The 21037-nt window shown below is 36.6% G+C and overlaps 2 protein-coding genes and 1 long non-coding RNA gene across 4 annotated transcripts; all 3 read left to right on the top strand.

The window, feature by feature from the left end:
• Window positions 1-6982: 6982 nt before the first annotated feature.
• LOC104111050 (uncharacterized) lies at window positions 6983-7468 on the top strand. Its single transcript, XM_018775898.3, has one exon. It carries the CDS (start codon window positions 6983-6985, stop codon window positions 7466-7468), a length of 486 nt encoding a protein of 161 aa, XP_018631414.1.
• Window positions 7469-7712: 244 nt separating this feature from the next.
• Window positions 7713-8559, top strand: LOC138908943 (uncharacterized). 2 transcript variants are annotated; one of them, XR_011415369.1, is made up of 3 exons: window positions 7713-7820; window positions 7895-7990; window positions 8261-8559. It is a non-coding gene; the product is annotated as an uncharacterized lncRNA (long non-coding RNA). The 2 variants fall into 2 exon arrangements; XR_011415368.1 differs by lacking the exon at window positions 8261-8559 and having other exon boundaries at window positions 7895-8244.
• A 6374-nt stretch (window positions 8560-14933) lies between these two features.
• On the top strand, window positions 14934-17825 carry LOC104111049 (transmembrane emp24 domain-containing protein p24delta9-like). The gene is made up of 4 exons (XM_033659941.2): window positions 14934-15344; window positions 16338-16547; window positions 17379-17455; window positions 17543-17825. The coding sequence occupies exons 1-4, from the start codon at window positions 15144-15146 to the stop codon at window positions 17685-17687; spliced, it is 633 nt and encodes a 210-aa protein (XP_033515832.1). The 5' UTR covers window positions 14934-15143; the 3' UTR covers window positions 17688-17825.
• The last annotated feature ends 3212 nt before the right edge of the window (window positions 17826-21037 follow it).

Genomic DNA, 21037 nt, shown 5'->3' with positions numbered 1-21037 from the left:
TCTTAAAGAACACTCTGGCACTCTAAAGTTTATCAAATAGGTCATCAATACATGGCAATGGATACCTGTTCTTCAATGTAACCTTGTTCAACTGGCAATAATCAATACACATTCGCATAGAACCATCATTCTTCTTTACAAACAAGACAGGAGCACCCCAAGGCGACACACTGGGCTGAATGAAGCCCTTATCGAGCAACTCTTGCAATTGTTCCTTTAACTCCTTCAACTCTGTTGGGGCCATACGATAGGGTGGAATAGAAATGAGTTGTGTGCCCGGTAACAAATCAATACCAAAGTTGATATCTCTGTCAGGTGGCATGCCCAGAAGATCCACCAGAAATACGTCTCGATAATCCCTCACTACCGGAACTGACTCGAAGTTAGAAGTGTTAGCACTAACATCCCTTACATATGCCAGATATGCATCACACCCTTTCTCAACCATCCGCTGAGCCTTTAGAAATGAGACAACCCTGATAGGAACATGATCTAAGGTACCTTTCCACTCTAGCCATAGTAGACCTGGCATAGCCAACGTCACCATCTTGGAGTGACAATCAAGAAGAGCATGATAGGGCGACAACCAGTCCATGCCCAAAATAACATCGAAATCCACCATACTGAGCAACAATAAATCGACTATGGTCTCAAAACCACTAAGAACAACCAAACACGACCGATACACACGGTCAACAACAATAGAATCACCCATGGGCGTAGACAGATAGACAGGAGAACTTATAGATTCACCGAATACACCCAAATACAGAGCAAAATAAGATGACACATAGGAATAAGTGGAGCATGGATCAAATAAGACTAATGCATCTTTATGACAGACCGGAACAATACCTGTGATGACAATATTGGATGCAACTCCTTCCATCCTATAGGAAGGGCATAATATCTGGCCTGGCCTCCCCCTCTAGGGCGACCTCTACCTGTCCGACCTCCACCTTGAGCTGGCTGTGCAGGTGGAGTGGTAGCTGGTGCTGTAACCATAGATTGAGGACCTAGTGGAGCATGTGGTGCCTGAGTGATCTGTGGAGGTGCACCCCTCCTGAGTCTAGGGCAATCCCTCACCACATGACGAGTGTCACCACACTCAAAATAAGCTCTCGGAGGACGTGGCTGTTGTGACTGGCTCAGGCCTGATCGGCTGGACTAACCGCTGAAAGCACCCCATGTAGGAGGTACACTAGACAATGGCAGTGTATAATAGGGAGCCTGAGGCCTTGGAGTGGCGGCTGGAAGTGCTAAAAAAATAGGGCGACCCACAAAGCCCCTAACTTAACGAGCTACAGCTGGGGCACGAGTACCACTATATGTGCAAGACTCTCGAGACCTCTTGTCCTCTCTCTCCTCCCTCTCCCGAGTCAACATACCCTCCAATCTCCTAGCAACCCCAACTACCTGTTGGTATGCGATGTCCATCTCCAACTCTCGGGCCATGTTAAATCTGATACTGGGGTTGAGCCCCTCAATAAATTGATGAACCCGCTCCCGAATAGTAGCAACCAAGGCTGGTGCATGCCTGGCCAAATCACTGAATCAGACAACATACTTTGACACGGTCTTAGAACCCTGGCGCAACTGCTCAAACTCTGCGCTCCATGCGTCTCTGAGACTTTGGGGGACATACTCCCTCAAGAATATATCTGAGAACTAAGTCCAAGTGAGTGAAGCTGCCTCGACCGGACTACCCAACTCGTATGCTCGCCACCACTGATAGGCCGCTCCTCTAAACTAGAACGTAGTGAAAGAAACCCCACTAGACTTCGCAACACCCATAGTACGGAGGATACGGTGGCACTCCTCAAGAAAACCATGGGCATCCTCTGACGCCAAGCCACTAAAAGTAGGAGGATGGTACTTCTTGTACCTCTCAAGCCTGAGCTCCTCCTCTTCAGAAACTGCTGACCTAACCTCAGGCTGAACTGGGGCTACCGGCTGTATTGGTATGACCTCCAAAACCTGATCGGCCTGAATTGCTGCTCTGGGGTACGGGCAGCGGGAGTCTTTGCTCCTCCCCCGGCCTGAGATATGGCAGGAGCAAGTGGTATCAATCCTTCCTGAGCCAAGGTGTTGAACATGCTCAGAAAATGGGCAAGAGTCTCCTGGAGGGATGGTTCAGAAACAAGCGTCTCAGGTGCCTGCCCTCCAACTGGAGCTACTGGTGGCTCCTTTGTAGCAGCTCGGGCGGGTGCTCTGGCTGCACCATGTGGATGCCCTCGGCCTCTCGCGACTCTAGCAGGGGGCGCAAGTGTCTATTCATCTAATATAGATGTACGTTTCCTCACCATCTATGAGAGAATAGAAAGACAGAAATAGAGAATCTGAAGCCAAAATCTCGCACGATAAGGAATCAAAGAAGTGAAGCTTTTCCTAACAGTTCCATAACCTCCCGAAGATAAGTACAGACGTCTCCGTACCGATTTGCGAGACTCTACTAAACCTACTCGTCACTCATAACACCTATGAACCTAGTGCTCTGATACCAACTTGTCACGACCCAAATTTCCCTCCGTAGGATTCTGTGATGACACCTAGTCTCTAAGACTAGGTAAGCCTAATAATTTTTCGGAATAACTGAATATAAAGCTAAAACTCAACCTGAACATTTGAAATAAATAAGAATTGCGATTCAAAATAGTTACAACTCCCAAAACCCTGTAGAAATAAGTCACAAGTTCCACAAAAAAAAATACTAAATATCTCTATACATCATAGTCTAATAAGGAATGAGGGAAACAACACAATAAAGATAGAGAGGGACTCCGAGGTCTGCGGATGCTGGTAGATGTACCTTGAAGTCTCCACGTACGGGCTAGCTCACTGGTACCTGGTCTGGTAAGCAGTACCTGGATCTACACAAAAAGATGTGCAGAAGCATAGTATGAGTACACCGCAACAGTACCCAGTAAGTGCCAAGCCTAACCTCAGTAGAATAGTGACGAGGTCAGGTCCCTACAAGAAATAATAGGAAATAAGGCAGAAGATATAATAGTATAATAAAATAATTGGGAAGTGAACAATGAGAATTTACAGAAAGATAACAACACGGGATTCAAGAAAACAACTACAACACGTGAGGAAAAACAAGTTTTTTATAAGTAAAGAAACAACAACAACGACAACAACAACACAACAAATAGAGGTAAAAAAACATGGGCGCTCCTGAGGCACCGCCTCGTAGTCCCAAAAGTAAATACACAACAGGAGCACTCCCCAGGTACCGCCTCGTAGTCCCAAAAGTAAATATGCAACAAGGGCGCTCCCAATGTACCGATTCGTAGTCCGAAAAATAAATATGCAACACATAACCAATGGAACAATGAAATTACAGAAAGGAATCCTACAGTTAAGGACTCAATACAAAATTAGGGAAGCAGGTAATTCAACTAAGCATGTTGCACAAATTGCAAGTAAGAGATAAGACACGTAGACAAGTGACATTAGGCTAAACATGATGACTACGCGTGCTAGAATAACACAATTAAGGAAATAAAAGGAACTATTTAGCAAAAACCAGATTTCAACATTTAGCCCGAGTACGCACTAGTCATCTCGCATACACGGCCCTCACGTATTGCAATTTACCATAGCAGTACCAAATCCTAAGGGGAATTTCCCCCACACAAGGTTAGATAAGTCACTTACCTCAAGTCTCTCTTAATCAACCAATAAGAATGCCTTTCCCTCGACTTTCCAACTCCGATCGACTCGAATCTAGCCAAAATAATTACATACTATAAATATAACTATAAGAAACTAATATAATAATAAATCTATGACTTCTGCAAAGAATTGAAAAATCGCCCCAAAAAGTCGATCCAGGCCCACGTCTCGGAACCTACCAAAATTATAAAAATCCGAACACTCATTCGATATTGAGTCCAACCATACAAAAATTACTCAAATCCAACCTCAAATCGCCTTTCAAATCCCCAAATTTTAGTCTAAGAAGTTTTACCAATTTTTCTTCAAATTTCCAACTAAGAAGACTAATTAAATGATGAAAACAACAATGGATTCATGTAATATAGCCAAAACCGAGTGAGAATTTCTTACCCCAATGATTTCCTTGCAAATCTCTCAAAAAATCACCACAAACCGAGCTCCCTAGGTGCAAAAATTAAAGTGAGATCAAACCCTCAAAATTAGGCCTTTTCTGCCCAGTGAAGTCGCTTCTGCGAGTCCTCAGTCGCACTTGCGATGCCGTACCTGCGAAAAAACTATTGCAGGTGCGGATTCCACTTATGGCCAGGATTTTCGCTTTTGCAGTGCGAGCCCACTTCTGTGACCCTAGCCCAGGCCATCCTCACCCACTTTTGCGATCGAACCTCCGCATCTGCGGACGTACATATGCGGCCCTCACCTCGCACCTGCGATCCCAACTGGGTCAAGCCAGCTTCGCACCTGAGCATCTCCCCACCGCAGAAGCGAAGCAGCTTCTACCGAAACTGGTCCGCACCTGCTAGTCCTGCCTGGACTGCCCATAACTGTTTCTGCGCTCCATTTCTCGCACATACGAGTCCACATCTGTGACCAATCCCTCCGCATGTGCGATGACACCAGAACTGGGAGCTTCATCATTTTCACAAGTCCAATTTTCTAACTTTCGCCAATTAACGCCGAAATGACCTACAGACCTCCAAATTAACATCCGAGCACACTCCTAAGACCAAAATCACCCTACAAAGCTATTGAAACCATCGAAACTCCATTACAGAGTCGTCTTCATACAATTCAAACTACGGTAAATTCCTAGAACTTAAATTCTATTTTAGGGTCTATGTGTTTCATTTCACTCCGAAACCACAAAATGAAATAGAGGGAGCAATAAATAGGGGTTAGGGGCTAATATTCTTAAAATGACCGGCCGGATCATTACAGGAGAGTTGAGGCACCCGTGGAGGATATTGGAGATGATCAGCCGGGTGAATACCCTGAGCCATACGATGCTCCTTATGATATGTTGTTATTCAGCCTTCAGCTGTCACCAGGGACTTCATAGTTGACCCTGTTAGCTCCAGTGTTGATCGTGGGCACCACCATTACGCAATATGATTGGAATTAGTATTTTCCTGATCGTCTAGAGCCATCGAGGGTTGCTAAGGATTGTCCGATATGGGAGGTGCATAGTGGGCGACGACTGAGTTATGGCTCATCATCGAGGGATGCTGAGGATCTTGCAGGCACAGATAGGGAGACATCACATCGGGTCGAGACGTCACAACCTTCATCTACTCCAGTGCACCTCGGAGTTCCCACAGAGCATTGCGTGGCTACTCAGGCGCAGGTTTGTTTGTATTACTATTACTTTAATTTATTTTACCTTATATATTAGTCAGTAATATCTAAATTATTTATATTTTTAAAGATTTCATCATCACCCATTACGGAGGCCACATTGTGCGATACTTGCTTGCCGAATATGGATGACCTTATTGAGGAGCCCGCTGAGACCATGATATGACCATTAAATGTTTTTTGCTAACACGTGTGTTAGTCTCTATACTTCATATACTAAAATATCTTATTATTTTGTAGATTACTAATGGCCCAACAACCGCTTCTACTGATCCTACTAGCCTTACTAACGATCATGCTACAATGCATCCTCCGATAAAGAGGCGACGTGATGAGAATGATCCTAATAGCGTAGCCGGGCGGGATGGTATGCGACTCAGGCTAGCCAATGCTTTAAAGCATACAGGTTGTGGGACTCATTGATATGTATTGAGTAGTATATATGACATTAAATATCTAATAGTAAAATTATTGATGTTTTATATAATTTGTGCATGTGTTTTTATTTTTCGGGTTATTTATTAGTTTAAAACTAGAACACAAAAAAATACGACAGATTAACATAAATTTAAATCCATTAAAAATTACACATAATACATGACACGTACAACATAAAAATAAAAAAGTACACGTAACGCATACATGTGTTTGTTTAGTCACTATCGCCCATTATTCTATGCTTCAACCACTGAAATTTTTCTTCCAACCGATTATTTTCTTCTTCTTCCTCTTTCAGTTTCTCCTTCACTGCTACAAGTTATTCTTGGAGTTTCAAGATCTGGAGTTCGTACTCACCGGTCAGATTCCAAATGTTTAGCAAGCATGATTTGTAGTATTCCTGGTTAATGGGTTTATCATACTATTCTTCAGAACTACATTGATTTTCGTCCTACAAATGGGGATGACAACAAAAGACCATTAATTAACATGTTATAAACAATCTTTTAACCAATATAACTTTCAATAATAATAACTTACAACTTGTTTACACATCACCACCCCCAATATAATGCAACCCTAATTTTTCACTCTTCGGATATTATGGCAAAATGCAGAAAAAGTTAAATAAACAAATATTTCAGAATGAGTAAAGAAAAATAAAAAGGATCCAGAAGACTGAATTTTCGGAATGAATTTTTAAGAAAGAATGAAACTCTTTGAATAAGCAAAAAAGTTGTGAGGGGTACAATAATTGGAGGGTATAGCACATTAATTAAACGCGCTATATATATAGCGCAATAAAGTATGCGATATACCAATTATTATGGGTCAGTCAATTAAGAAGTATAACGCATATATTGCATGCATTATACCTTAACGGATAAACGTGCCGTTAAAGTATAGCACATGCAATCCATGTGCTATACATAAAACGATCACCGATTATGTTTTCATTTATTTTTATGTTTTGGGTCCAAAATATCATACTTTGGTTTCGGACTCCGCAAATCAGCACGGGCTTGTTCAAGAAGAAGAAGAAAAAAAAAAGGCAAAGAAAAGAAGAAAGAGTAAAGGTGATCGACAAAAAAGAAGAAAAAAGTTTATTTTTTAATCCTTGAGAAAGAGGGTTTTAAGGGGGTTTAAGAGTTGCCATGGGAGACCCTTTGTCTACGCCTTCAGTCACAAACCCTAGCTCCACCAATTCCACCCCACGCCCACCCCCGCTATGTCTTCTTCTTCAGAATCCCCACAAATCCACGAACAAAATCCCCACTCCACCACCGTCCCTCAAACCAAAACCCCCGGAACCGAGAACAATCCAAAAACCCAAGACGAAATTCATGAAAAGGACACCATTTTGGAGAAAAAAGAAAAAGAAGAAGAGGATGACGAAGAAGGAGAATGTGGGTTCTGTTTGTATATGAAAGCGGGTGGCTGCAAAGACACTTTTATCGAATGGGAGAAATGCGTTGAAAAAGGTGAAACGAACAAAGAAAACATTGCGAAAAAGTGTTTTGAAGTCACTTCTGCTTTGCAGAAATGTATGGAGGCACATTCGGAATATTACGCCCCAATTTTGCAGGTAGAGAAAGATATAGAGGCAAAGGTTATTAAGGAACGCGAGAAGGAGCTAACTGAGAACAAGGAATCAGTGTCAATGGAGATTGGATCTGGAGAGGGTTCAAGTAGTTTTGACCAAAACGAGGGCTAGTAAGGTTGGCCAATCAAAAGTTTTTTGTTTTTAGTTTTTTTTTTTTTTTTTTACCGTGATTTTTAACAATGGAAAAATAAGAATTTAGGTGATTCTTTTGAGAATTGAAAAGGGAACTGAGATTTCCTAATTAAACGATATAGTTACGATAATTGTATTAAAGGTACCAGAAATTTCGCTTCATATTATTGTGTTTTTAACTGATGATTATTTGATTATCATTGTAATTTATTGTTTACTCAGCTTGGGAAGTGGACGTGCACATGATGATTTCTTCTGATTGATGATATACATGAATATAGTTGAATGTATTCATATAGTCGACCCAGTAAGCTTGCGATTGACTATTGAGGTATAGTTGATTGATTGATTAATTGATTATAGTATGATGCTGATCTCGGGAAAAATTCTCTTTTCTTTTTTCAGCTCTAACTTTCAGCTCTCAATTTGAAATTGTGGTTCGTAAGGAGGAATTGGCATTGTCCAGGTTATAGGGCTTCGTTGATTTTATGTATCAAAGCGGTAAATCAGACAAAACTTGGCTCTTTGGTGTATTCTTCATTTTGGTATATTTCTTAGTCAATGAGGACTCTAACAATGTTTGAAGTGGACTAATGCAATTATAATGCTAGTAAACGTCCCATAGGCCCTGAAAGTTCTATTGGGTTATCGTCCTAGTGCCTAATTTTACTTAGTGTGCCTTGCAAGAGTTTGACTTTGGTATCTCATACTGTTGTTATAATAGTTTAGACTATTGAGGTAAACTCTTCATAATCTTTTTTCTGTGTGAAGGCAGAGATAGATGAATGATTTTGAGAGGAATGCAAGATTGTTTGTCGGAGCAACACAGTATTGTTTAGCACTTGTTAATATTTTCTGCCATCAGCAATCAAGATCTTGATTATTTGTTAACAATGACATCATCACCATTTCATTTTAGAGAGCTTAGATTTTGCTCTCTTTTCTTTTTTCCCTTTATTCATTTTTAAAAAGATATGTATAACAGATTTTGAGGCTTTCTTGCTTGAAAATAGCTAGTCCCATGTAGTCTTAATTGAGTTTGCGATCAAGTCAACTTCATACGTTTATAACATGTAGTGTACAAATTTTGTTGGATATTTTGGTTTTTGGATAAAGCGAATGAGGTGTTTCTACTGTTACCCAGCCTTTGCTATAAAACCATCTTCAGTGCTTTTGCCAGCAAATACACAAGTTAAAGAGCAGAAAAGAAGGTAAACCCTTCTTTTTCTTTCTATTGAATTAATTTAATTTGTGGGAAAAGGGAAGCTTTGCATATGTAAAGGCTGAGCTTGGCAAGACTTCATGCTGAAAAATTAAAGAACACCTCCAAATCACAAATAAGACTTTACGTATTTGATATTAACTGTTAAAAGAAGCGTTTACCACCATCTACTCTTTTTAGAATTATCCTTCTGAAGTTTGACATTCCAAATAAAGCAGCCATCTAAATCACATCTTGCTGTCACTACTTGTTGACCTAACTTTTCATCTAAAGACCATCTGCATTTGCTATTCATTGCTTTGCTTGTGTATTGTTATGACACAATAAACTATGCATCTGCACTGTTGCTTCAAGATTACTAGTTTTATGTTGTATCTTGTAGCATTCATCAAATTGTCCCTTTTGAATTTGATTCCACAGAAATTCTGTGTGGAAGATCTAGCTTAACGTCATCAAGTATCAGTAAAATATTTTCCCCCTTTTCTCATGTTTATGCCAGACATTTAAATTTGTATTCTCTGCTTTCTTCAAATCCTTTTGGTGGCTAGATCAGCGTTTTTGTGTGCATCAGGAGGACAAAGGGTATGAGGTGGTAGAAGACCTTGAGGATAACCTAAGAGTTAAAGATTTGAGCAGCATTTGCTTCTATAGGACCAAATTCTATTGCTAAATCAAAGATTAGTAATCTATCTCAGTTTTTGCTAGTTTGTGGAGGAACGATCTAGTGGATTACCACGACTGAAGCTATGTCCAGTTTTCATGGCATATAGTTGCTACTTGATGCATAGCAGCTCTGATTTTGGCTGGATTACTTACTGAATTAATCCATGAATTTGAAACTACAAAATGAACTGCTGAAAAGAGAATGCATAATTGTTTTTTTCTCCAGAATCATTTCAAATGATAATCGAACCCTACTGGAGAATGAATGCATAGCTCTGACTGCTGAACATTGAATTCACATTGTTTGCTGCATTAGGTAATTCCAAGGAATTCGAAAGGGTAGACAAGCCATATTGTTTCTGGTGGTTTAGATACTTCACCAATTGTGTCTCTGAATCCTTTTCAGAGTGATAAAAAACTTCTGGATTTTGACTGAATGTTTGGGCAATGTTTTTTGTCAATTTGCTCCTGTGTCCATCTGCATATCTATCTGGAGCTCAATGATTTTACTTAAACCATTATGTTAGTAGGCATCTCAATGATTTGTATTACTTCTTGCTCTGCTTATTTCTTCTCTGGTGCTGTTATCTTACATATGTTGATGCTATATTATGTCAATGGTAATACTTTCTTCCCCATTCATCTTAATTTATGTTTTCACTACTATTTGTATGACACCTCCTAACACGCAAAAGCCTCCTAGATAGCCCTAAGAGCGCGTCAACAGAATAAAGAGAGCACACACCACACTTTTACTATACCAAGGCCTTTAGCTTTAACTGAGAATATGAGACTACTTCCAGCTTAACTTTTTTTGTTTTTTGGGTCTAACTCTAACATGCCAAAACTTTGCTGGTGAGCGTGGAACCAACAGAGGGGAAGGAATCATAAGTTTAGTCATAATCAAATCCTGATTTTATTATTATTACTAAGAAAATATTAGTTAGGCCTTGTACTATTTGTGAAAAATCTTAAAATCCTAATGGAGGCAAAACTACATTGTCATCCGTTGTCACCTAAATGTAAATCAAAGACATTTATATTTTAGCCTTTGTTGGTAAAGTTGCTATATTTGCATTTATATTAGAGATTTTGGCTAAAGGACCCAAAATTTTACAGCTTTTTGTAACTAACAGCCAAAAATGTGGAAATATTTAGACCTACGGAACATACTAAGGGTTGGCAATGGGGCGGTGCGGATTTCAGCTTATGCGGGGATGAGTGGAGTGGATGGACGCACAGGTTATAAAATTCTTCCCCTAAGCCACTAAACATGCATTTTCGATCAATCTTCCTTATTCATTTACGGCCTTACCACATTATATCCAGTGTTTATTCCCTCATCTTAAATTGATATATTACAAAAAAGAATTGCTATATTTAGTTTGCATTGTCAAACCAATTGATGCATTTAGATCATCATTATTACTACAAAACTAATTCACTAAATTAATTGAGTGCACATCCAGAAATTGATCCTAAGAAGATTTAAAAATCGTCCATAAAGATAACAGCAAAACATTTTACTCCTTTAATTTTCTGGGTTTGCTTTCTTTCTAATAATGCTTATTCTTCTTGATTTTAATAGCCCTAAAATAAAGAAAACAACTAGCTATGTTATTACAAGTTAATAGGGGTGGGTTCAGTTTGGGTAAACCCAAAATCCAAACCGAAATTCAAAATTTTTGGATTTTTGGTTTGGATTTTCGGATTTAATTTTTAAAATTTTTGAATTTCGTATTGGATATTGGATTTGGTATTTCAGATTTTTGGATAGGGTGAATGACACAATTATCCATAAAAATAAAACTATTTACCCTTCCTTGTCCATTTATTTTTTTTACTCATCAAACTAATTACTTTTTATACCCATTGTAGCTTTTGTGGGTAATTTCCTCTTTTTTCTCCTTTTCTTTTTTATTTCTCTGTTTCTTTTCTTTTCTCCTTTGCTTTTTTCTCATTTTCTTCTTATTTTTTTCTTCTCTCATTTTCTGTTCATTTATGTTTTGCCTAGATCATTATTATTATTTTTACCAGTATTATTTCACACTCAATTTTGGCTCCATCTTTTTTTTTCCTTATGTTTATTTTCTTTGTTTATTGTTCCTTTTCTAATTTCATTTAACTCCTTTTTTATTTTATTTCCTTTTTCTCTTTATAATCTAATTTAATTTATTATTATTTAAAATTTGCTCTTTTTTATTCTTCTTCTTTTTTTATACAATAAGAAAAGATAATTGATATACTAAATATTTGTTCACCTTGTTTTTTAATATAACTTATATAATATACATTTCTTTTTTTTATTTTTTTTTTATTTTTGTTCAATTATTAGAACAACTTATACATTATAACTGTTTTCTCTTCTCTTTTTTGCTTTCATTTTCTTTTTTCTTTTTTTAATTTCATTTATTGTTATTTCAAATCATTTTTATTTCCTTTTTCAATATCTAATTCTGTTCATATTTTTGGCTCCTTTATTTTTAGTATATAGTATATCATTTTGGTATACAATACAAATTCTTTTTCGCCAGTTCAATGCAATAAATTATATATTATTAAATTAAATATTATATACCAAATAGTATATTGTATTTATGTTGGTATATAGTTAAAATTAGTCTTTTTCGCTAGTTCAACTCAATTTCAACCTAAATCTTAAAAATCTACTCCAGAATTTCTATCAAATTGGCTCAAACGTTAGCCACAACTTCCAATCAAAATTTTCAAACTAATATTTTGGTTTAAGAAAAAATTAAAAAAATACGAGAACTCCGTTGAAAAGTCGAAAAAGAAATCAATAAAAAATTTAAAATTTTTTGTAAAAGGACCAAATTATAATAGTATATTGCTACATTATATAGTATACTGTAATAGTATACCGTTGGAATGAACTTTATACCAAAATGATATATAGTATATCATTTTAGTATACAGTACAAATTATTCTTCGCCTGTTCAAATGGTATATAATATGTTATTTTGGTATATAGTATAAATTAGCCTTCTTCGCTAGTTCAACGCAATCAACTTAAATTCTAAAAAATTTACTCCCGAATATTTTTAAAAACCATAATAAATACGTTGAAAAATTAATAAAAGGACTCAATGGAAAAGTTTAAAAAAGACCAAATTATAACAATATACTATTATATTATATTGTATACTATAACAGTATACTGTTTGAATGAATTGTATACCAAAATAGTATAATTTTATACCAAACTAGTATAGTTGTATACCATTTGAGTATACAATACAAATTCTTCTTCTTAGCTAGTTCAACTATATTTCAACTGAAAATTTTAAAATCTACTACAAAATCTCTACCAAATTTACTTAAACTTTAGCTACAACCTCCAAAAAACTTTCAAACAAACCCCGTGTAGAATCGAGTCAAAACAATTAAAAACTCAACAAACCAAATTTATAAGTTTCAAGTTTCGAGGTCATTCAATGGTGGATGTTCATTATCGTAAGAAGAAGAAGAAGAGGAAACATCTCAACTTATGAACTCAAAATCGAAAATTTAAATATCCAAATTAATTAATCCGAATCCAAACTTAAAAAATTCTGTCCAATCCGAATTTATTTGGATTGGATTTGGATTGTCAATTCTTCACTCCGAAAATCAAAAATCCAAACCGAAATTTTCATCTCCAATCCGAACTGCCTGAACGCTCATCCCTACAAGTTAACAGAAAAACATTGAGGAAAAAATACTCATTAAAATTGAAGAAAAGGATTTTTTTTATTATGCGGTGCGGGACAGTACGGATTTATGCGGGGTGAGTTAAAAACATAAAATTTTGTTATGCGGTGCGAATTAAGGCAGAGCCCGCGCCGCCACCGCCACCACCCCACCCCACTGCCATCTCTAAACATAAACATACTAGGAATGCCGCAAAAAATTCATCAAAAAGCAGAAACTTAACCCTTTTACATTTTTAAAGTACAAGGGAATTATAGAAAAAAGATGCAATTATAAAACTGGAAGATAGAAATAATATTATCTACAACTAGCAAATAGCAATCAATTCCTCAAGCGTTTGCAAAGGAAGTTCAAGTGCATTTTTTTCCTGAGCACATCTACCATTGAACGAACTCAACTTTTTACAATGAAATTAGTAGGCTAGCCACTTTTCGGCTCTGCTATTAGGGTTTGACCACCTTTTACATGGTAATGGCAAAGTTGCCGCTGATCCGAATAAATTAACGTATTTGTCCAAACTAAAATACGGAACAGAACTCAGTAATCTACATTGAAGTTCAAAACTTTGACAAGTGGAACCTCAGTAAACTAAACTGGGAATTTTCAAAATCCAACAATTTTGAACCTTTACTAGTGCAAAATTCAAACTCCATGAATAATTCCTAGTTTTTGAACCTTTACCACTGTAAAATCCAGAAAAATCCTGGTAAAATCCAGAAAAATCCAAAAATGATTCATAGTTTTTGATTCACATTATACTTCAGCAATTTTTAACTTTTAAATACAAAATCCAGAAAAAAATATTGGCTTTTGAACCTTTACTAGTGCAAAATTCATAAATAATTCATGAATTTTAAATTCACATTATACTTCAATAATTTTAACCTTTAAATACAAAATCTAGAAAAAATTATTTGTTTTTGAACTTTTACTAGTGCAAAATCTAGGAACGACTCATAATTTTTGAATTCACATTATACTTTAGCAATTTTTAACCTTTAAATACAAATCCAAGAAAACATTATTGGTTATGAACCTTTATTAGTACAAGATCCAGGAACGATTCATGATTTTTGAATTCACATTATACTTCAATAATTTTTAATCTTAAAATATAAACTTTAAATTTTTTTTATTGATTTTTAAACTTTTGCTAGTACAAAATCCAGGAATGATTCATGGTTTTTGAGTTCATATTATATTTTAACAATTGAGAACTACTCTTTCACGCCATTAAAACTCTAGGAACAATTATTGGATTTTAAACTTATAAATATTCAAAGTCCTATAATTGTTTCAAGAGTTATTCCATGTTTTAGATAGAGGTATTCTTGTCCAAATTTATTATTTCCGCATTAATGAGCGACTATTTTGCCATGACAATTTAAAATATGGCTAATCCTCTAATAGTCGACGTGAAAAGTGACTATTTACCGAGAACATCCAATATTTTATGACACCGTATTTGGTTGGCCACATTAAAAAAAAAGAAGGAATGCCCGTATAATTACTAACGTATGGGTTGATTTGCTGAATTACATGCATTAAGTTATGCGATAATTTATGCATTTTTTTATAGGGATAGAATGTTGAATAAGGATATCAATATTAGTAATATCGAAATTAAATTATTTAAAAATAAAATAGCCTTTTAACGTAAATAATTCATTTATAACAATGTCTCACGCTGTAACAACCCCTTCATTACTAATTTTCACATAAATAACACATGTATTATAATCCCCCTATAATCAATATATACTAATAGTAATTTATGAACCAAATTGCTAAAGAAACAAGGAAAAATAAAATAAGTATTCCGTAAAATAAGAAGAAAAGCTTCCAAAAAAAGTAGTTGTAGACTTGTAGTGCAAAAGAAAAACCGCCCGTGGGATTCATTACCGAATCAAGATCTTCCTACTCTCAATCAAATCAAAAGTCTTGTTCCTCTAAACATATACTGCCCACCATCATCCCTTTTTTTCCAAACTCATTTCTGTAATCATACCCCAAAACAATATATCTATCAATTATTATTCCCAATTTTGCTCTTAATAATGATTCCCACGTTGCCGATAATTCTAATCTTGATGTTCTTGGCGAGGCAAATACAGTCAGTGCAATTCGAGGTGTTATCGGGTCACACAAAATGCATAGCAGAAGACATAAAGAGTCATTCCATGACTGTTGGCAAGTACCATATTGTCAATCCCAATGATGGCCATCCTTTACCTGATACTCACAAAGTCACCGTTAGGGTAATTTTCATTTTCGGCTCTGATTTTTGATAGAATTTTTGGACTATGAAGCAATTGGGTCTATTTAATTTGATCTTTGTATGGTAAAGTTATGAACTTTTTGGATGTTTCAGTAACCTATCTATTTCCAGTCTCTCTTTGGAGGCATTCTAGAGACTAGAAACCTTCTATAAACCTATCTACTCCAGTTTTTTTCTCCTGGTTGAGATCGGGCTATATGAATATGTTGTACTCTCTACTTTGTGTGAACCTATTTACTTTTTAGCCAGTTTAAAAAAGAATGAACCCATTGGTAACAAGGAAACTCTTAATTTTAGAATTCCAATATTACTGTTAATGAGAAGCTTTCACGGTCACACAAAGGTTATGACATGTTAAAAAATATTTACAACCACGAGTTTCAAAAATATTTCGTTTTTTCTTAAACTCCGTGCTCAGTCAATTAAGTTCATATAAACTGAAATGGAGGGAGTATAATGTTTGCTCCATTTGGGGTTGTTTCATTCTAATTGGACTGATGTAGCGTGTGTCTAAGAGAGCATGTAAAATATCATGAGGATCTTTCAGTAATTGACTAGTTTTAAGATGATATCAACCTTAGCCTCCTCCTTTATTGGGATTGGAATTCGTATGTGAGCTTATGTAGGATGTAAAACACAAAGAGGTGTAGTTAGCTTCTAAACCTTGAAGTTAATTTTATGGTTAGTGAAAATCTGTTTCATTCTTTTGCATTTTGTCCGGATCAACCACAAAATTATGAATTTTAATTAGAGCTCAGTTTTCTTTAAAGGTGTTTGGACACATGAGTAATAAGGGTATGTGTGATATAAGGATTTTCAGAGGTTTCTTTTTTGAGAAAAGGGATTTCCATAGGTTCATGCTCCGGTTTCGTGCAGAAGACGAGCTTTTTTGTGTAGCATGTGTTACTTTGATCAGATTAATCAGTTTCATCTGGTCAAATAAATGAACTTTTATCTGGTTTGTGTGATTTAGGTGACATCTACATACGGGAATACCTATCACTATTCGGACAATGTGCCTGAGGGGCATTTTGCTTTTGAAACTACGGAAGCTGGAGATTATATGGCGTGCTTCTATGCTGCTGACCATAAGCCCCCTATTACTCTGACTGTCGATTTTGATTGGAAATCTGGTGTAGCTGCTAAGGACTGGACCAGTGTAGCTAAGAAAGGTTCTGTTGAAGTAAGCCTTCTTTTTCCTTTGATCTACATGCTTACTTGTCTCATTTATCACGTATATGGATGCGACAATCTTTTTGTCTTGACTGGCAGTTCACACATATTGACCTGTGTTCCCGTAACGTTTAATTTTCTGTCTCCATGACTCCTTTTTGTTTCATCAATTTGAGTTTTTAACTCCTAGAGCCTTTCATTTTAACAATACAAAACAGACCATTTATTGAATAACTTCTGAATGTTCATGAACTTCTGATCAGCAGTTTGGTTTAATGAAGCATCTAATTGCACTTAAACAGCCTCAAAGACTGCAGCTTCTAGATCAGGCTGACCATTATCTTGACTTTCTTAAAAGGAAAACCAAAGAAATGATTCGATTGCAGAATTTGGTGGCTTTCATTTTTTAACAACGATAGGCAAGGAATCAAAGTTTGGGGGGCCTGTTGTAAAATGGTGGTCTCTTCTTGATATAGAACTGCTTTCAATGTGAAGGGGTTTTTTGTGTGTGTGTGTGGGGGGGGGGGGGGGGGGGAGGTGAATTATACAATTATGAATTTTAGTTGAATAATTGAGTTAAAGCAGAATATACTGCACTTCATCTATTCCTTTCCTGTTCTAACAACCAGATATTCTTAACAAGGAAGTGACATCTGATTTGCAGATCTTGAACTCATACCAAGTAGTCCCTCCATGCTTTACTCCATTTTCTTAGGTCCATATGCTCACATATCTCATTCAATGATTAATAACCTTCCACTCATGCCTGAAAAAAGAATGTCAACTTTTTATACTGCTGACGGCTAGATTTGTAATGCTCTTTCATCTGTCCTCTTGCCAGCTAATGGAATTAGAATTGAAGAAGATGTACGAACATGTTCAAAACATCCATGATGAGATGTTTTATCTCCGCGAAAGGTGAGTTGACCTTATTTTTGTTACCGATCCCATCCTCGTGAATCTAAGCTAATGAAATAGAGGTTGAAATATTTCCACATGTTACAGGGAGGAAGAAATGCAAGAACTTAACAGATCAACCAACTCCAAAATGGCTTGGATGACTGGCCTGTCAATCTTTGTATGCTTATCTGTGGCATGGTTGCAGTTGTGGCATTTGAAAACCTTTTTCGAAAAGAAGAAGCTAATTTAATGTTATTCTGATACTGTCACTAGTCTTATGTTTGGGTAGAATTCTTTATAGACAACAGAAATGAAGAGGGAAAGTAATATTTTATGTACAATGTGATAGGATTTTATTTCAAATGGAAACGTTACTCTCAGTTTCAGATCTCTGGTTCTGATCTTCTATTGCCTTGTCTATATGCTCGGATGATTTGCTAGACAATCAAACTTTTTCTCCTGGAATATTTCAAGCTTCATTTGATATCAATGGTACTTGTACCCCAAAGCTTTAGAATGAGTTTCCACACGTTAGTTACACAACAAAGTTTTGAAAAGAAAAAGGTGATTCCTATGGAGCTATGAATCCTGCAGTCAGAGCTTTTTCATACAACGGCAACATCGTATGCTCTGTACTGTTGGAGAGCTAGGCCAACAAGTAATTTGGGCATTATAAAATATTTCCATTGTAAATATTACTATTTTATATTTCTTGAAGTATTGATCGATCGAGAAAATCAACAAACTACATATGCATGTGTGATGTACTGAAACTCCTCGAATGAAAAAGAAAAAGAAAAAGAAAAAGAAATAGAAATAGAACGGAGAAAGAAGAAACTTTAATCCAAATGTGGGCAGCTTGATTTAACATGTATTGATGCTGGTTTCTTCACTTTTCTGTTGAAATTATAGTTTTTTTTCCAGGCCGAGGCATTATTTGGAAAAATGCAACGATGCAGTATTTGCCACAAAATAAAAGAAAAAATAAATTAATAAAAACCAATTGCTTAACTGATCAAAAGAGTGATTAATGAAAATCTCTTGTTACTTGACTGCAGGTGTAGCTTTTCCCAACGTTAATTATTCTTCACGATGCAAATTGGGAAATGATTTATAAAAACCTCTGATTCCTGGCATATGTAGTATATACAATTTCAACTAGTGGAGGTGTAGCCCGGGCCCAACATGAACAGAACTATACTATTGTAACTATGCTCTTTCTAATTTATATGTTACGTATAGCTTTGCAGCAATACCTGCCGATTCAAATATGTGTATTATCAAAAAGAATGATAAACTATTATGTCAAATGAGTCGTTGCAACACTGAAATGTAACTAAAAATTCGAAAGTACTCTTTGAGCACGTTGCAGTAACACATCCAACACGATAGATTGGTAAATTAGCGTTTTCAGCTATGCGCTTGCAACAAAAGAGCAAAATTGCAACAGGAAAGATGAACAAACCGTTCTGATCTATGCTCTACTCCTCAAAGAAATCCAGTGACACAAATAAAGCATAACACTCAAAATAAACTTTTGAAACTAATAGACCCAAGATCCGTGTATTATCTCTTTATATCGAACTCCAAATGTCACGAACCAAAATTCACTTAAGGTCGTGATGACACCTAACACCGCCGTCAGGCAAGCCAACGGTAATTGATCACTTAATTACTCATTTTAGTATTTTGAAATCAAAATTTTTATTAATTAAATAGTATGAAATAGAATTACACGAATTTCAATAACAACCCGTAGGAACCCCCAAAATCCGGTGTCACAAGTGCACGAGCATCAACTAGAAAATATAATAAAATATAACATCTGTCTGGAATACAAATTAGACAGGAGTATATAAATAACTCTGATGGAGACTCTGCAGGCTGCGGATCGTAACATGAAATGCAACTCACGGTAAAGTTCCCGCAATAGCCGCTCCTCGGCGCTCAAAATACCATTATATATATATATATATATATATATATATATATATATATATATATATATATATATATATGTGTGTGTGTGTGTGTGTGTGTGTGTGTGCGCCTGCACAAAAAGTGCAGCAAGTGTAGTATGAGTACGTAAATCAACACGTACCTAGTAAGTATCTAGCCTAACCCCAGAGAAGTAGTGACGAGGGGTCGACATCAACACTTACTAGTGGTCTAATAAGACAGATACAGTAGAAGCAAACAAGTGTGAGTCAGAGTAAATGAGCGAAATAACAAGTATAATACGTGGTACAATCCTCTTCTCAGTAATAACTCAAACTCTCAGCTAGTAGTTACCTCCTCAATCGGAGTATATATATAATGGACCTTACCAGATAGGTCGTCACTGTTCAATTAGGAAATAAAAACTCACTGATATGCTGGCTTCTTATCAATTATTACGCACGATTTCATTAGAGTATTTTATAGAAATGTCGAGGTGTACGAGCCTATCCATCATAATGTGCGCACTTCCGAGGGTCGAACTGCACGAACCATAGATGTATCTATCATGCCGAAGCAAATGGTTTGATCCCATTAGAATAAGAAGCTTTGACGGGTCCTTGACACCCACTCACGAACAGACGTGTGAGATATACATTTTTGGGAAACCTTTCGGTGAGAACGCATAGCGCTGGAGAAATTCATAAGAGAAGTACAATTATTTCGCGGCTAATCATGAAGCCTGTCGAATCTCTACAATCGCAAGCCTATCACTCTACACATGTCTAGTCTCCAGTCGCAACGTAAAATAAAGAAATTTAATAGGCAAGGGACAACTCAAATAGTACAGTTATAGCATGGCGGGAACCTAAGTCTACCCGGACATAACATGAATCTAGCTACGTACGGACTCTCGTCATCTCATGCGTACGTAGCCCCCGCAACAAGTATCACATAACAAATACATCACATAGGGTAGTTTCTCCCTCACAGAGTTAGACATGAGACTTACCTCGCTTCGAAGTTCCATAACTGGCTCCAAAGCCTCTCTAACACCTCAAACCAATGCCCGTCGATCCAAAACTATTCAAACAAAGTGCAAACCAATCAAAACATATTCTAATACCCATAATTAATCAATTTAAATAATTTTCAACTCTGCTCGAAAAGTCGATAAAATCAACTCTCGGGCCCACGTGCCCGGATTTCGAAGCTTTTCAAAGATAAACTTTACCCATAACACCACGAACTAAAATATATAACTTATTCCAAATTGCATGTCCAATTTCGTGGTCAAAATTCAAAAAAAACCAAATTCTAGGTTTTCTACCAAAATCCCAAATTTCTACTAATTTCCATGTTTAAATCCATATACGAATCATGTAATTAACTTGTAATAGGTGAAAATCACTTACCTTGTGTTGCTTGATGAAAATCTCCTCTTGAAACTCTCCAAAATCGCCCCAACCAAGTGAATAAAAGAAAATGGGCCAAATCCCGTTCTTAAAAGAACACACTGCCCATCGACCTCTCACACCTGCGACCACTTGACCACTTCTACGGTTCCGCAGGTGCGGCCAAAATACCGCTTCTGTGGTCACCCTTCAGCCCCATGCCTTCGCATCTGCAGACAAGACTCCGCTTCTGCGGAGTCGCACCTGT

Source organism: Nicotiana tomentosiformis, chromosome 4 (genome assembly GCF_000390325.3).
Source record: "Nicotiana tomentosiformis chromosome 4, ASM39032v3, whole genome shotgun sequence".
NCBI lineage: Eukaryota > Viridiplantae > Streptophyta > Magnoliopsida > Solanales > Solanaceae > Nicotiana > Nicotiana tomentosiformis.
This window is presented reverse-complemented; position numbering and strand designations above follow the sequence as displayed.

Coding starts and splice junctions, on each gene's coding strand:
- LOC104111050 (XM_018775898.3), top strand. CDS start 6,983: ATGTCTTCTTCTTCAGAATCCCCACAAATCCACGAACAAAATCCCCAC.
- LOC104111049 (XM_033659941.2), top strand. CDS start 15,144: ATGATTCCCACGTTGCCGATAATTCTAATCTTGATGTTCTTGGCGAGG. Junction 15,345..16,337: donor CTCACAAAGTCACCGTTAGG/GTAATTTTCATT, acceptor TGTGTGATTTAG/GTGACATCTACATACGGGAA. Junction 16,548..17,378: donor CTAAGAAAGGTTCTGTTGAA/GTAAGCCTTCTT, acceptor TCCTCTTGCCAG/CTAATGGAATTAGAATTGAA.